The following is a 15,273-nucleotide window of genomic DNA, read 5'->3' as shown; positions in this document are numbered from 1 at the left end:
AGGGGGCTGAGCTGGGTCCGAAGCCCCCTGCCCGCTCCGGGACAGTTCCCCCCCCCAGAAAAGCTGTCCTCACCTGAGCCCGGGGGCGGGGGCGGGAGGCGAGGCCTGGGCTGGGTCCCCACGTGCGGGAAGCCGTGGGAGGGGTCTGCCTGCCAAGCCCCCTCCTCCTCCCCAGGGAGGGCTCTGGGAGACGCGGCGGCTTGGCATAAGAGCGCCCGGCCGCTGCTCGCTGGCTGCTCTCTCCCTACCTGGATGTCCCCTTGGTCGAAAGGAGACCCAGCCCGGAGCGCTTAGGTGCCCATTTACCTGCGCAGGAGGACGGCCAGCGGAGCTGATCCGGTGGGGAGAAGGGGAGCGAGCTCTGCAAGGTGCTAGTCCTCAAGAGGCGAGGACCAGGTAAGCAGGGGTGTGTTTCTATTCCACCTTCCCAGCCCTACGGGATGCCCAGGCGTTCCCGGCCTCTCTGACCCCGCTGGCAGCGCCTCTCACACGTACCCAAGAGCCCCCGCCGCACAGCTGGGGTCTCCTCCCGGAGCCGCCCGGTACCCACCCACTCACCCGCCTCCGAGCCCCCCACGAGGGACAGAGCAGCAGAGCCACCGAACAGCCTAGCAGAAGACCCGGTCGGGAGCCAAAGCCGGCTGCTCTTTCCCTACCCGGGGGCGAGAAATTCCGGCATCTGTCTGGCAGCTGCGCAACATCTGGCTACGGCCGGGAGAAGGCAAGCGATGGGGCTTGGGGGAAGGAGTGGGCGAGATAAGGCGGGCATCAGAAAGCGAGAAAGCTAAGAAGACCCCAAAGTCTCTTCGGTTGGCATTTTCCTCCCACCTCCCCGGGGATGCTGCTTGAGAGGAAGGCAGGATGAGAATTGGGGTGAGTGGGTAGGGGAGGTAGCCCTTTGCCACACGAAAGGGAGACGCCTGCAGCCTTGCAAAGCTGGCACCCCAAACCCACCCACTCCTGAAAGAAGGCGCAAGGTTGGTGAGGAAAGGAAAGATTGCTGAGCTCTGTCTGTCTGTCTGTCTGTCTGTCTTGGAGCAGCTTCCCTGGGGGAGGGGGAGGTTTCAAAAGAGCAAACATGATCCTTTCGGAAACTTTGCCCGTTTTTGCAGTCCTTACAAGTGCCTTTTGGATGCCCAGCTTTAGCACAGACCCAAGAGGGGTGTGGGATGAGCTGTGCCTCCTCTTTGGATGGACAAATCGCCACCCCTTGGTTTGCAAATAGCATCCTCTTCGGCCTGGAGCCTGGGCTGTTTCCAAGTAAAATTAGCCAGGTGTGGATTTTTTTTTCCAGCTTAGGAGCTAAGCATTTGCTTAGGATCTTGGCCGCCTGAAGATATATCACTGTGAAGCCCAGTTGGGTGCAAATTATTTCTAGGCACTCCCTCTGCAAGGAAATTGCTGTGGAGCCCATCTGGTGTATCTGCTCCCAGTTTTTAAAATCTGGGTAAATGGCATTTGGGGCTAAATGTCTATGGAGATTCTTAAATCATCCAGGTCATGGTTGTCCCAAAGGTGCTTTTTCCAAAAGTTGAATGGATTTGCTTGGGTTTTTTTTTTTCTCCTTTGAAAACGTTTTGGTTTTATTTTGTTTTGTTTTCTTCTCCTTTGAAAATGTTTTGCTTTTCCTCCAAGAAGCTTGGATGGATGGAAGAAGCAGAACTGGGGAAGCTTCTTGGAGGAGAAGCAAAATGTTTTCAAAGGAAAAACAAACAAGAAAGTCCAGCTGCCTTTTTTGAGGCAGGGGGAAACACTTTTGGGGCACTATAGCAGAAGTGGCAGGAAACGGATCTGTATCACTTACAAAATAAAAAAGAGCCTCAAATATGCAGTTAAGGAAAAGAGGTAAGGAATAGTTAACAAAGGGTATATGAGCTCCAAAATGTCTTTCTTATATGATAGATGGGGAGTTGTCTTTGGTGTTGGTAGGGAGATCACTCTGGAAAAACTCTCTGTTGAGTCAACCTTAGTTCCTGGTGATTCACAAAATTAGCAAAAACAATATATATTCAGAAGTGATTTGCATCCCATTCTTTTTCTCTGCTTTCGTAAGAAATGGATGGGTTTCTATTTCAAGCCAGCTTTGCTTTGTAAGATATGTGGGTTGTTTGGAGGGCAATCTCGAAGAAGTGAGGCTTCGTTTTACGAAAATAAAAAATGCAGAACCCAAGGGATGGATAATCTTGGAAAACCTGTTCCTCTGCCTCCCTGCTATTTTATAGCTTTCAGAATGGCTGTAATGGAGGCTAACATTTAATGGCAGATTTGAACAGATTTCAACATTGTTATGGGGGGGGGGGCGGGGTTCTCCTAAAGAGGAGAATTTATGTAGCTCAGATTTCAACCACAGACTCCTTGATGCTCTTGGTTGTTTGCCTTCTGCAGACTTCTCATTACCTGACTACGTAACATTATCACTCCTACTGAGTGTGGGTTTGCTTCCTATTTACCGTATATATAGAAGCTTGCCTTGTTAGTGTTGGGGAATATGGTTTTCTCTTTGGTAGTTCCTTCATTAGAGTATTGTTTTCTGCTTGCTTGTTTGTCTGGCATTAATTGCTGCTTATCTGGGTTTCGGTTGGGAATGTATTCTGGCTTATTTTATTTCCTTCATAGCTTTCTTAATTCCTTTTTTTAAATGGTATTTAATATGGTTAGCTCTATGTGTCTATTGATGACTGATTTATCTGAATGCCAAGCTTCCAATAATTTTTTAGCTTTTTTGGGATTTAGCTTGCTCTTTATTCCTATTTCTATCTTTTCTATTTTTTAAAAAAATCTCTCTCCCCCCCTCCCTCCTTCTCTTTTTCTCTCTCCCCCTCCCTTCCTCCACCTCTCTCTCCAAACCAACTACTTATCTACTTATTAATAGAGATATTTTAGCATTATGGCTTCGTTTAGACTTTCTAGTTTAGTTTGTGGCGGTGTTATTAAATTATTTTTATCCCTACCTTTCTCTTTTTGTTCTCTAAACAGCATAGAATATTGGGAGGGGGATATTCCTCACTCTCTTTGCCATGTAGCTTTTTATGCAGCAGATTTTTTTTAACATTATAGGTATTTTAAAAATAATATAATTACATAGTCACATTGCTTTTCAGTTTATATAATACTATAAACCTTCCCTTAAGAAATGTTAACTGTGATGTTCTTGGAGGTATGATTAGATAGATAGATAGATAGATAGATAGATAGATAGATAGATAGATAGATAGATTGATAGATAGATAGATAGATAGATAGATAGATAGATAGATAGAAGATGGATAGATGGATGGATGGATGGATGGATGGATAGATAGATAGATAGATAGATAGATAGATAGATAGATAGATAACTAGATAGATAGATATCAATAATAGATATAATCAATGCACCAATTCTTCCTTGGCACAGGGAAATTCCTGGTGAACGCAGCCGTGTGTGAGAGAAGGGCTGCGTCCTTTGGTGAGAGGCTGCATCTTTCCCTCTACTGAGTAGTAGGAGTCGGGGAAACTGCTATGGACCAGCTCCTGCGTCTCCTCTATCTGAACTTCTCGGAGCAACTGAACCTGCTGGAGGAGCATGGCATGTCCTGTGGCGAGTCGGTGGGCAACAGTACCTTCCTGATCGTGGCTTACAGCATCCTCATCGCAGTGGGGCTGACAGGCAACCTCTGCCTGGTGTGTGTCATCGTCCAGCAGAAGGAGATGAGGAATGTCACCAACATATTCATCGCCAACCTCTCCTTCTCCGACATCCTCGTCTCCCTCGTCTGCATGCCGGTCACCGTCATTTACACCCTGATGGACCACTGGATCTTGGGAGAAGTGGTCTGCAAGGTCAGCCCCTTTGTTCAGTGTGTTTCGGTCACGGTGTCCATCCTGTCCTTGGTCTGGATCGCTCTGGAGAGACACCAGCTCATCATCAACCCAACTGGATGGAAACCAGCGGCCAACCACGCCTACATGGCCGTCGGTCTCACCTGGGTGGTGGCCTGCGGTATTTCCCTGCCCTTCCTGTCCTTCACCGTCTTGACCAATGAGCCCTTTCAAAACTTGAGCCTTCCCTTTGACTCCTTGGCCAACCACCTGGTCTGCGTGGAGCGCTGGCCCTCGGATCAACACCGCTTGACTTACACCACCTTCCTCTTGCTCTTCCAGTACTGTCTCCCGCTACTGCTCATCCTCGCCTGCTACTTCCGCATCTTCCTACGCCTTCAACACCGGAAGGACATGGTGGAGAGAGCCAAAGATGGCTCCCGGGCCACCAGCCACCGAAAGGTCAACATCATGTTGGCTTGCATCGTGGTCGCCTTTGCGGCATGTTGGTTCCCCCTCATGTTCTTCAACGCCCTTTATGACTGGGACCACCAGAAGATCTCGGTCTGCTACTACAACTTAATTTTCTCCCTCTGTCACCTCACGGCCATGGCTTCCACCTGTATCAACCCTGTCATCTACGGGTTCCTCAACAGCAACTTCCAGAAAGAGGTCAAGGCCTTGCTATACCGTTGCAGCTGCAGTCGGGAGAAGGAGAAATACGAGACATTCCCTCTTTCCACGGTCAGCACAGAGGTTTCGAAGGCTTCCCTTCATAGTGAGGGAGGCACCAGTCTCCCTGCGTGATGGTTGGATCCAAAGCCGGACCTCCCCAAGATCAACCACGCCTTTCCTCAACCCTCGGCAAAGGGTGGACTCACTCCACTCTTACATGTTTGCATCTCTCCAAGTCTTCTGTCTGCTGTCTTTATAACCAAACAAATATCAGGGATCATCTTCAGTTGCTGGGGACAGAGTGAAAGAGAGGGGTGAAGTTTGACTGAAATGGAGAATATTTCGGAGGACTAGAGCAGGGCCCTCCAACCTTGGCAACTTTAAGACTTGTGGACTTCAACTCCCAGAATTCTGTCTTAAAGTTGCCAAGGTTGGAGGGCCCTGGTCTGGAGAACTTAAATTTCTTATGCCAACAATGCATTGGAAGCTCGGAAATCAGATCTTCTCCTCGTTCCTGAGCCCAAATCTTTACCTAAACCCTGGGAGATCTGAAAGCTTCCTAGAGAATATAAATATATTGAAATAAATGGAGATTCGGAGACGTGTTTGAGGAACTGCATAACTTCCTAATATCCAGGGCTCCTATATTGCTTTGCTTTGAAGAGTAACCATCCACTTCATTTTCAAAATCCTGGTGTAGGTGAATTCCTTGTTCACTGATCTTGACAAATTGTGTCCCAGAGAGAGCATTTATCAATGATAGTAAATAAAGATTTCCTGACAGAAAACTCGCACAGCATGCCCAATCTTCTCTGCAACCACAGAACAACATTGGGTATATTCTAGAATAGTGTTTCCCCACCCCCACCCCCTCAAACTTGGCATTTTAAGAGGTATGGACTTTAACTTCCAGAACTGGCTGGGGAATTCTGGGAGTCGAAGTCCACACACCTTAAAATTACCACATTTGAAAACATTATTCTATCCTATGCTTTCCATGAGTGGTGTGGTGGCCTAGAGGTGGAGCTCTGGCCTCTGCAGGCTGTGAGTTTGTTCCTAGGTGGGGGCGGATTTTTTCTCTCTGAGCACAATGAGAATATATCTGCTGAACAAAACTCCACATCGACGACAGGAAGAGCATCCAGCCAGTAAACCCTAGGCTCCATTCAGTTGCCCAGACTCCACCCCGCAAAGGATTATGGGGTCGTTAAAAGGAGATGATGTTCCTGTGCTTTTCACTTGAGTGAGTCCTTTGTGGGGTAGGACTGACCCATCCCACCCCTGTGAACTGTGTGAGCTCCTTGGCTAATACTCCAACATTTTCTGTGGTGTGCCAGGAACTTAGAAAAGTCTTAGTTCACTGTGGAAAGAGTTGCATGCTGTCAAGAAACTGTCATTGTTTCATTATGCTAAGTTGCTATTTTCTCACATGCTTTAGATGAAATTATGGACAGGATAAATATCATTAGATAGAGAAAGAGACAACCAGAGATTTTGGTGCCTAAAGGAGAAGCTTCAAATCATCCTTGCTTTTCCCCAATTCTTAACAATAGCAACATATTTTCTCCATTGTCTGCTCCCACCCTATCAATGCAGTTAAGCTCTATAATTTCCACTCTGTTTTTATTTGGAATAATAATAAAAAGCACGCCTTTCCATAGGTCAGATAAAAGACATTCAATTTTCCTCTTGCATTGTCTGGAAAGTTAGCCTCTTTAATATAAATTCAGGGTGAAGGAATCAAAATACATTTCTTGTTCTCTAGATTTGGCATTTATCCTGCCTAAGCTAATTTGGTGCAGATCACAAAATTGGGGTTTGGGAGTATCAACGTCTCAGCCTGGCTTTCTCCATCTGAACTTCCGCCCAATTTTTGCTTCTTTGCACAAGCGCTTGGGAAATTTTAGGAATGGAATTGTCTGCTTGCCGTCAACGTTCCTATGGTGTAATCCTGCTGAGGGCAAGGGGTGTACGTTGTGTAAATCAGGACAGTGGGATGTGGCTTTGGATTGGTAGTCTGTTCAATGGCTAAGAGGAGAAAGCATATTAAATATGTGAGGATTTAAAAATAACTTACATTAATTAAATCACTTATGCTAACCTAATGTCAGGGTTCCAAATAGCATCCAAAAGTAAATCAGAGTCCAAGGCAAAGTATTGATCAAAGTTCCAATTTATTAAGAGAGCCATGTTGGCATATCTGGGAACAACTCTGAAAGCTTCCTGGTTTTCCTCACCCAGTTGAAAATTCAAGATCTTGCTCCCCACACCAAGTCCATCACATGGTCCAATCTCCCACTGCCATTCTGGCAGTTCCACCCATCTAGTTCCAGTCAGGTGCAGAGGTGCAGAGACAAAGAATGACCTTGGCTTTGTAGAAAGAATTTTGTTATGGCTACATAGCATCTAACTCTGTACAATCCCCCAACCCATTTTCCCACAATAGAAAATGCATAGTAGAATAATAGAAAATGTGGTTGGCCAAAGATCCAAGAGAAATATGGCTGCAAGCTGACACCTACATAAGTTATTCTAAAGGGGTCTTATTCTAAGGAGTCTTCAACCTTGGCAACTTTAGGCCTGGAGGACTTCAACTGGCTGGGGAATTCTGGGAGTTGAAGTCCTTCAGGCTTAAAGTTGCCAAGGTTGGAGACCTCTGATCTAAATCATTTAAATTTGATTTAGATTCCAATGCTCCAAAACCAAATTTTGTTTTTGCTTTTTTTTTCTGGCCGTGGCCTCTCTCAAAAACCTAAATGCCGTTCTTCCGCCCCCTCCCAAATTTGCAATTGACTGTGATTCAAGCAAGCTTGTGAGCCAAGATTTCCTCCCACTGGAAGGAAACGTCTATCCCTGAAAGGGTTTTCATATTTTACACTTTAAATTTGCTGGCCACCAGCCATCCCACAAGGCACTCACGTACTCACTTTGGGCAACAGATATGCAGTAGCAATCTTATCGCTGGATTTTCACTGCCAAAGGTTTTCCCTTTTCATATATAATAAAATGTGGCTGATCCAGAGTGATGTTCCTGAATTTTGGATGATTTTGGATGATGGGAAACACCACCATCGGTTCCTTTAATGCAAGCGGAAATTTGCTGATTGTCCCATTCAAATTTTAATTGGGATACTGTTAAGTTTGCCCACTGTTGACTGCATAAGGTAAAGGTAAAGGTTACCCTCACACATAAGTGCTAGTTGTTCCTGACTCTAGGGGGCGGTGATCATCTCCGTTGCTAAGCCAAAGAGCCAGTGCTGTCCGAAGATGTCTCTGGGCATGTGGCCGGCATGACTAGACGCCAAAGTTGCACAGAACGCTGTTACCTTCCCACCAAAGGTGGTCTCTATTTTTTCTACTTGCATTTTTTATGTGCTTTCGAACTGCTAGGTTGGCCGAAGCTGGGACAAGTAACGGGAGCTCACTCCGTTACTAGGAATTCGAACCACCAAACTACCTACCTTTCTGATCAACAAGCTCAGTGTCTTAGCCACTGAGCCACCGTGTCCCATGGTGTATATATATAAATATATATATAGAAGTGTTATGCGAGAGCATGTACAGAAGTGTTGCGCATGGACACACGAGCAAACCAGTAGTAAAATAAAACTGCTCCCCAGCCTCCTGCAGCACTTTGCCAGTCAAATGGGCTGCACAGAGGTCTCCGTGTGGCCTTACCAAGGCCTTATAAAGTGGAACTAACCCTTCACGTGATCTTGATTCTATCCCTCTGTTGATGCAGCCTAGAACTGTGTTGGCTTTTTTGGCAGCTGCTGCACACGGCTGAATCCTATTTCAATGGTTGTCCACTAGGACTCCAAGATCCCTCTCATAGTTACTCCTATTGAGCCAGGTACCACATATTGTACCTGTGCAGTTCGTTTTTTCTTGCCTAAATGTAGAACCTTGCTTTCTGATTCTTGTGCCCTGACAAAAAATGCTGCAATATTTGGGACACAAAAATTACCCCAGGAATTTTTGCATCCTGATGATTATTATTTTCTTGAGCATGACAAAATCATTACAAGTAGTTAAGCGTTCTAGAATATTTGTCTAAGCTAATGGTGTGGGACAGAGGTGGTATTCAGCAGATTCTGACCAGTCCTGGAGAATCGGTAGCAGAAATTTTGAGTAGTTTGGAGAATCGGTAAATACACCTCTGACTGGCCCCACTCCCATCTACTCTCTGCCTCCCGCGTCCCAGCTGATCGGGAGGAAATGGGGATTTTGCAGTATCCTTGCCCTGGAGTGGGGAGAGAATGGAGATTTTGCAGTATCCTTCCCCTGCCACGCCCACCAAGCCATGCCATGCCCACAGAACTGGTAGTAAAAAAAATGTATCCCACCACTGATGTGTTTCCAATCTTCAGTATCAACCAAATATACAGTTAATATAGTGATGGTGCCATTTCTATGGATTCAAGAGGCAGGAGATTCCCCTTCATAGAATTGCCAAGGCATCACACATTAGTTAGCAAGAAGGGAAAGTTGGCTGTCATTTCCTCTTGGCATTTAAGTGGTATTTTGAAATATCCTGCAGATTGTGCATGAAGGAAGGGAGCTGCGTGTATACAGATTTCATCGGCCCCGTGGATAACTAGGGTGGATGTACAGAGAAATAAGGAGTCTTTAGCCACCCACAAGAAGAAAACTGTCCTCTAATCAGCTGGGAGGTAAGGAGAGCCACAAATATTAGATGGGGGGTGTGTGTGTTAGATCTGAGTTGAAGCCTCTTAATATCCTGAGTTTAGATGAAAAACAGATGTTGCAATTTGCATAACCCCTGTAGATCTACACCACAGTTGAATTGCAAGTAGAACCTGGACTTACAATCCCAATTAACCCCCCAAATTTCCATGACCAAGCAAGACCGTTGCAAAGTGAGTTTCTCTCCGTTTTACAACCGTTCTTGCCACCGTGGTTAAGTGGATCACTGCCATTGTTAAGTTGGCCACCCAGATGCTAAGTGAAATCTGACTTCTCTATTGACCTTGATAGTCAAAAGGTCACAAAAGGTCATGATCACGTGACCCCAGGACTTTGCAACCGTCGTAAATATGAGCCCGTGGCCAAGCGTGCGAATTTTGATCACGTGACTACTGGGAATGTTATGACGATGGTGTGAAAAAGGGCAATAAGTCACTTTTTCTGGTGCCGTTATGACTTTGAGCAGTTGCTAAATGAATAGTGGAGGACTAGCTGTACTGCGTTTAGGAGAAAAATGAATGTTGCCATTATTGTTTGAGCCACAGTGGCGCAGTGATTAGAGTGCAGTATTGCAGGCTGCTTCTGCTGACTGCTGGCTGACTGCAATTTGGCAGTTCGAATAACACCAGGCCCAAGGTTGACTCAGCCTTCTGTCCTTCTGAAGTCAGTAAAATGAGGACCCAGATTGTTTGGGGCAATAGGCTGACTCTGTAAACCACTTAGAGAGGGCTGTAAAGCAATGTGAAGCAGTATATAAGTCTAAGTACTACTGCTATTCCTTCCTTCCTTCCTTCCTTCCTTCCTTCCTTCCTTCTTTCTTTCCTTCCTTCCCTCCTCCCTCCCTCCTTCCCTCCCTCTCTCCTTCCTTCTACCCTCCCTCCCTTCCTTGTGGTTAGAGTGCTGCATTGCAGGCTCTACCCACAGCCAGGAAGTTCAATCCTGACCGGCTCAAGGTTGACTCAGCCTTCCATCCTTCCGAGGTGGGCCAAATGAGGACTCAGATTGTTGGGGGCAATGGGCTGACTCTGCAAACTTCTTAGAGAGGGCTGGAAAGCACTGTGAAGCGGTATATAAGTCTAAGTCCTGTTGCTATTGTAGATCAATATTATTTTGAATTAATGGCCGGAGACAAGGAATATACAGGGCACTGTATGAAACCAGCCCTTTTCCTGAACTCAGAAATCCTTGAACCTATCCCAGGCTACATACTCACTTATATCATGTTTCAACCAACTTATCCGTCACAACTTCCTCCCAAATATTTTTCTGGAAAATGTGGCTTAAGAAGGTACTTAAGCCACTCAATCGAGCCGTTTCTGATGAGACAAAGTTGTGAAATACAAGAGGTTTTGTTCATTTTTAAAAGCAATGATTTCAGGAATGGTTTGGCAGCATTGTTGTTGTTAAAAAAATGTTTTGTGCATAGTTTGGGTCTTCCAAGACACTTTACATATGTTTTCTCAAAATGGTGGGACGAATGCCAATAATTTTTAGAAATTATGGTTAGCACGATCTCCAGGCCCTCAAAGATCCTGGGATAGGTTTAGCCCTGCACTAAACTACAGCTAGTCCTCGGCTTACGACCACATTTGAGCCCAAAATTTCTGTTGCTATGTGAGAGACATTCATTTTACGGCCTTTCCTGCCACAGTTGTTAAGTGAATCACCGCAGTTGTTAAGTTAGTCACAAGGTTGTTAAGTGAATCAGGCTTCCCCATTGAGTTTGCTTATCAGAAGGTCGCAAAAGGGGATACTGACACTGCAACAGTCATAAATACGAGTCAGTTGCCAATGTCTGGATTTTGATCCCGTGACTGCAATAATCTTAAGTGTGAAAATCGATCATAAGTCACTTTTTGGTTACCGTTGCATCTTTTAACAGTCACTAAATGAACAGTTGTAAGTCTAGGACTACCTGACGTACACATGATCAGCTGCAATGATTCATTTAACAACTGTGGCAAAGGTCGTAAAATGGGGGCACCACTCAAACAAATGTCTCATTGAACAACTGAAATTTTGTTGTGGCCATAAGTTGAGGACTACTTGTATTGATATCCAGCTATGACATTCCTCTTTTCCAGCATGAGGGAAGATTACTTTTCTCTCCTACTTTTTACTGAAGTGAATGCATAAGGCAGGAAACACCAGATTACACTTGGCAGCAAAATCTTTCAGGCCAACTTTTGCGAGACAAAATATTGAGCATTTGAAAAGAAAAGGGTCCTTTCTCTTCCTATTTGAAATGAGAGATTCCTTCCAGAGCCCCTTTTACCAAGTTTCCAAAGCTGTCTGTTTTGACCGAGGCTTCCCAAGAGCATGAAACAAACTCCTTGTCCCGACCAAAAAACCTTTTATTAATTGACTGTGAAGTCTGCTCATTCACATCCAGCAAAGTCTTTTGAGGGAGGATTTACAGTCCCCAGACCTTATCTGGCTTGGAGAGCTGCCAGGCTGATCTCTGCAGAACTTGGCCAGGAGTTTTGGGAGAGTCACGGACCAATTAAGCGAACTAATGGTCTCCTGCAAACACCACTCCCCTTTTGCTCCTCTTTTATTTTCTCTGGGAGGGGCCATTCATCATCCACTGGCGGCCTTACTCTCAAGTCAACCCCTGTTCTTTAACTGTTCCCTTCGTCTGGCAACTCTGTGCAAGTGCACACTGGGAACAGGCTCCAGCTGTACTTCTGCCTCACTGATGTCTGACTCTGAAGGCAGCTGAAAACTGGCATACAGCCCTGGTCCCCTCTCTGCCTCCGACACAGAGCTCTCATCAGAGCATTCCGCAGACTAAAGGACTGGCCCATCTTCCTCCCCAACCTCCTCACTGTCCGAATCTGCTGCCAGCTCTGCTGACCACTGGCAGGGCACAACACTTCCTGACAAACCTGGATTGATTCTTCCACCAGTTCAGTGATGCTCTTTCCCTCCCCGACAGAGCCCTGAAGTTTGAAGTTTTAGAGAAGATGGGCCTAAGTCCAACCAGAACGGGGGCTCCATTGGGCCAAAGCAAAGACAGAAAAGTTTGGCTCTCCATGCAGAGATCAGGAGTGTCCAGAGGACGCAGATTTAAAAAAGCTAAGGTGATTTACAGATAATGATCAACCTTCTCATCTTTATTTAACCAGGAAAAAATGTAAACAAATATTTCCAATGATGAGATTTCTATCTAATAATCAACTCAATCACCCAACTTCTAATCATAATATCAGTGTTCTTTCTAGCATCCAGCCAGGTTGGATTTTTTTGTATATTTAATGTTTAGATTTATTTGATGTTTGGTTACTGATAATTAATGTACACAATTTTTATTATTATTGGAGATAGGTCTTTTAGGTTTCCTTTGTTTTGCATTTTATTCTCATTGATAAAATGTAATAAATACTGTACTTTTTGGACTATAAGATGCACCGGAGTATAAGACACACCAAGATTTCAAAGAGGTAAATGAGAAAAAAATAGTTTTTGCCCTCCCTGGCCCCCAGGATCAGTCTGCAAGCCTCCCAAACCCTCTACGTCAGGGGTGGGTTGCTCCCGGTTTCGCCCGGATTGGGTGAACCGGTCGTAGCGGTGGTGGAAAGTTCTGCCCACCCACCCAGATGCTTCTGAGCATGAAAAAGTCTTGCACACCCGTCAATGCTTGCATGAGCGTGCACCTGAGCGAACCAGCATTAAAAATAATGGAAACGCACCACTGGTCTGCGTGTCCTGTTTTTCTCAAAACTGGCGTACGCAGAGAGTTTGGGAGGCCTGCAGACTGCTCCTGGGGGCTGGGGAGAGCAAAAACAGCACTCCTGGGGGTTTGGGGAGGCCAAAAACAGGCTTTTTTTCACTTGTTTTTCGCAAAACCAGCCCATGCAGAGGGTTTGGGAGCCTTGCAGAGTGCTCCTGAGGGCTGGGGAGAGCAAAAACGCCCCGTTTTTTTGTGAAAAACAGGCCCATTTTCTGTCTCCCAAACCCCTCACGCATCATGTTTTGCCCTCCCCAGCCCCTAGGACCGTGATGGTGAACCTATGGCACATGTGCCACAGGTGGTATGCAGGGCCAAATCTGCTGGCATGCGAGCCATCAGCTCCAGCGCACATACGTGCACCAGCCAGCTGATTTTCGGTCTTCTGGAGCCTGGGGAGTGTGAAAAATGGGCTCAACGGGTCTAACGGAAGTTCAACTATTCGTCTCTGGCTTCCAGGGGGCCAGGGAAGACCATTTCTACCCTCCCCAAGCTCCGGAGGCTTTCCTGAAGCCTGGGAGGACAAAAACAGCCTCCCCTGACATCCCCCTGGAGGAAATACTAAGCTGAGTTTGGAGGTGAGTATTGCAACACACGGTGGGGAGTGGTAGGGGATTGTGTATGCATGCGGGGGGGGCGCTTTGCATTAAGGGTGCCAGCACACACACATTTGTGCGCATGCTCTCACATTTTTGGCACCCAACAACAAAAAGGTTAGGCATCACTTCCCTAGGAGCCTCCTCGTTTAGGAGGGGGAAAGTGTGTCTTATACTCTGAAAAGTATGTTATATGTTCAGAAAAAAATCAAGATGGTGACTCCAATGCTGCAATTGAATTCTAAAAACTGGTGGAGTTTCTATCCACCGTAACATTTCCTCTGCCTTCTGCGACTAATGTTCTCCCCGTCTTCTTGGACACCTTCTGGACTGAGATGCCTCAAATGCTCCAAGGAAGACTTTGTATATGAAATGGAGCTTACTTCTTCTTTTTGCTTGAATTGTAAGAATACTAATATTCTGGAAGTGTGCTTGCCATAGAACTGGTTGCATTATATGGTATATTTTTATTCTGCTGTGAGAACAATAATAAAATAAAACATCTTGCACTTTCATATTTGTTTCCTCTTTATGGGCTTTGTAAGAACATGAATCTCAAAGGGGTGTTTATAAAAAATGTCTTGTTTAATGGATTGCACAGTCTTCAAAATTTATTTCCAAACACGAAAGGGGGGATTAAGGTATAGAGCAGAGGTGTCTGTTCTTGGCAGCTTTAGGACTTGTGGGCTTCAACTCCCCAAATTCCCCAAACGGCCAGAGATCTTAAAGTTGGCAAGTTTGGATATCCCGTTATAGAGGGAAAATTTGCACCTTGGGTGCCAACAGGCCAACAGATTATTCTGAAAGTATCAGGTAATGGAAGAGAACATCAAATAAGCCCAGATGGACATCTCAAGACACATCTCTGAATCTACAGGAGCTCTTGTTGCCCAACAGGACATTTTCCAGAAGCTAGTTCCAAAAATCTGAAAATGCTTGGTTTGAAGAATAGAATAACAGAGTTGGAAGGGACCTTGGAGGTCTTCTAGTCCAACCTCTTGCTTAGGCAGGAGACCTTACACCACTTCAGACAAATGGTTATCCAACATCTTCTTAAAAACTTCCAGTGTTGGAGCATTCACAACTTCTGGAGGCAAGTCGTTCCATGGATTAATTGTTGTCACTGTCAGGAAGTTTCTCCTTAGTTCTAAGTTGCTTCTCTCCTTGATTAGTTAACACCCATTGCTTCTTGTTCTGCCCTCAGGTGCTTTGGATAATTTTGACTCCCTCTTCTTTATGGCAGCCCCTCAGATACTGTAACACTGTTATCATGTCTCCCCTAGTCCTTCTTTTCATTAAACTAGACACACCCAGTTCCTGCAACGGTTCTTCATATGTTTTAGACTCTAGTCCCCTAATCTTGGTTGCTCTTCTCTGCACTCTTTCCAGAGTCTCCACATGTTTTCTACATCGTGGCGACAAAAACTGGATGCAGTATTCCAAGGGTGGCCTAACCAAGGCATTATAAGAGAATTCAGGTTTTTTTTTCTTTTTTTTAAATACAACTTTATACATATTATAGAAACAAAGTGTTGAACAGATCTTTCCTTTTACATTCTCTCATTTACTTAGTCCATTTTACATCACAGCTTGGTTTTCACTTTCAGCCAAATTATTTTCTTCCATTATTTTCCATTTTTAATATTCATTTTTTCTTAATACATAAACAATATCTTCCATTGCCCCTTCAAAAATTGCACATTATCATTTTGTATTTCTATATTAGTCTATTTTACTATAAGCAATATATATCCTCTAGTTACA

The 15,273-nt window shown here is 45.2% G+C and overlaps 1 protein-coding gene across 1 annotated transcript; it reads left to right on the top strand.

Annotated features, from left to right (window-relative positions):
• The first annotated feature begins 266 nt into the window (after positions 1–266).
• Positions 267–5,264, top strand: LOC106549705 (neuropeptide Y receptor type 4-2). Its single transcript, XM_014067409.2, has 2 exons — positions 267–396; positions 3,398–5,264. The coding sequence occupies exon 2, from the start codon at positions 3,502–3,504 to the stop codon at positions 4,606–4,608; it is 1,107 nt and encodes a 368-aa protein (XP_013922884.1). The 5' UTR covers positions 267–396; positions 3,398–3,501; the 3' UTR covers positions 4,609–5,264.
• The last annotated feature ends 10,009 nt before the right edge of the window (positions 5,265–15,273 follow it).

Source organism: Thamnophis sirtalis, unplaced genomic scaffold, assembly GCF_051295495.1.
Source record: "Thamnophis sirtalis isolate CommonGarterSnake01/CBP01778 unplaced genomic scaffold, rThaSir2_p1.2 scaffold_2, whole genome shotgun sequence".
NCBI lineage: Eukaryota > Metazoa > Chordata > Lepidosauria > Squamata > Natricidae > Thamnophis > Thamnophis sirtalis.
Note: the sequence above shows the minus strand (reverse complement) of the source record. Positions and strands in the feature narration are given on the sequence as shown.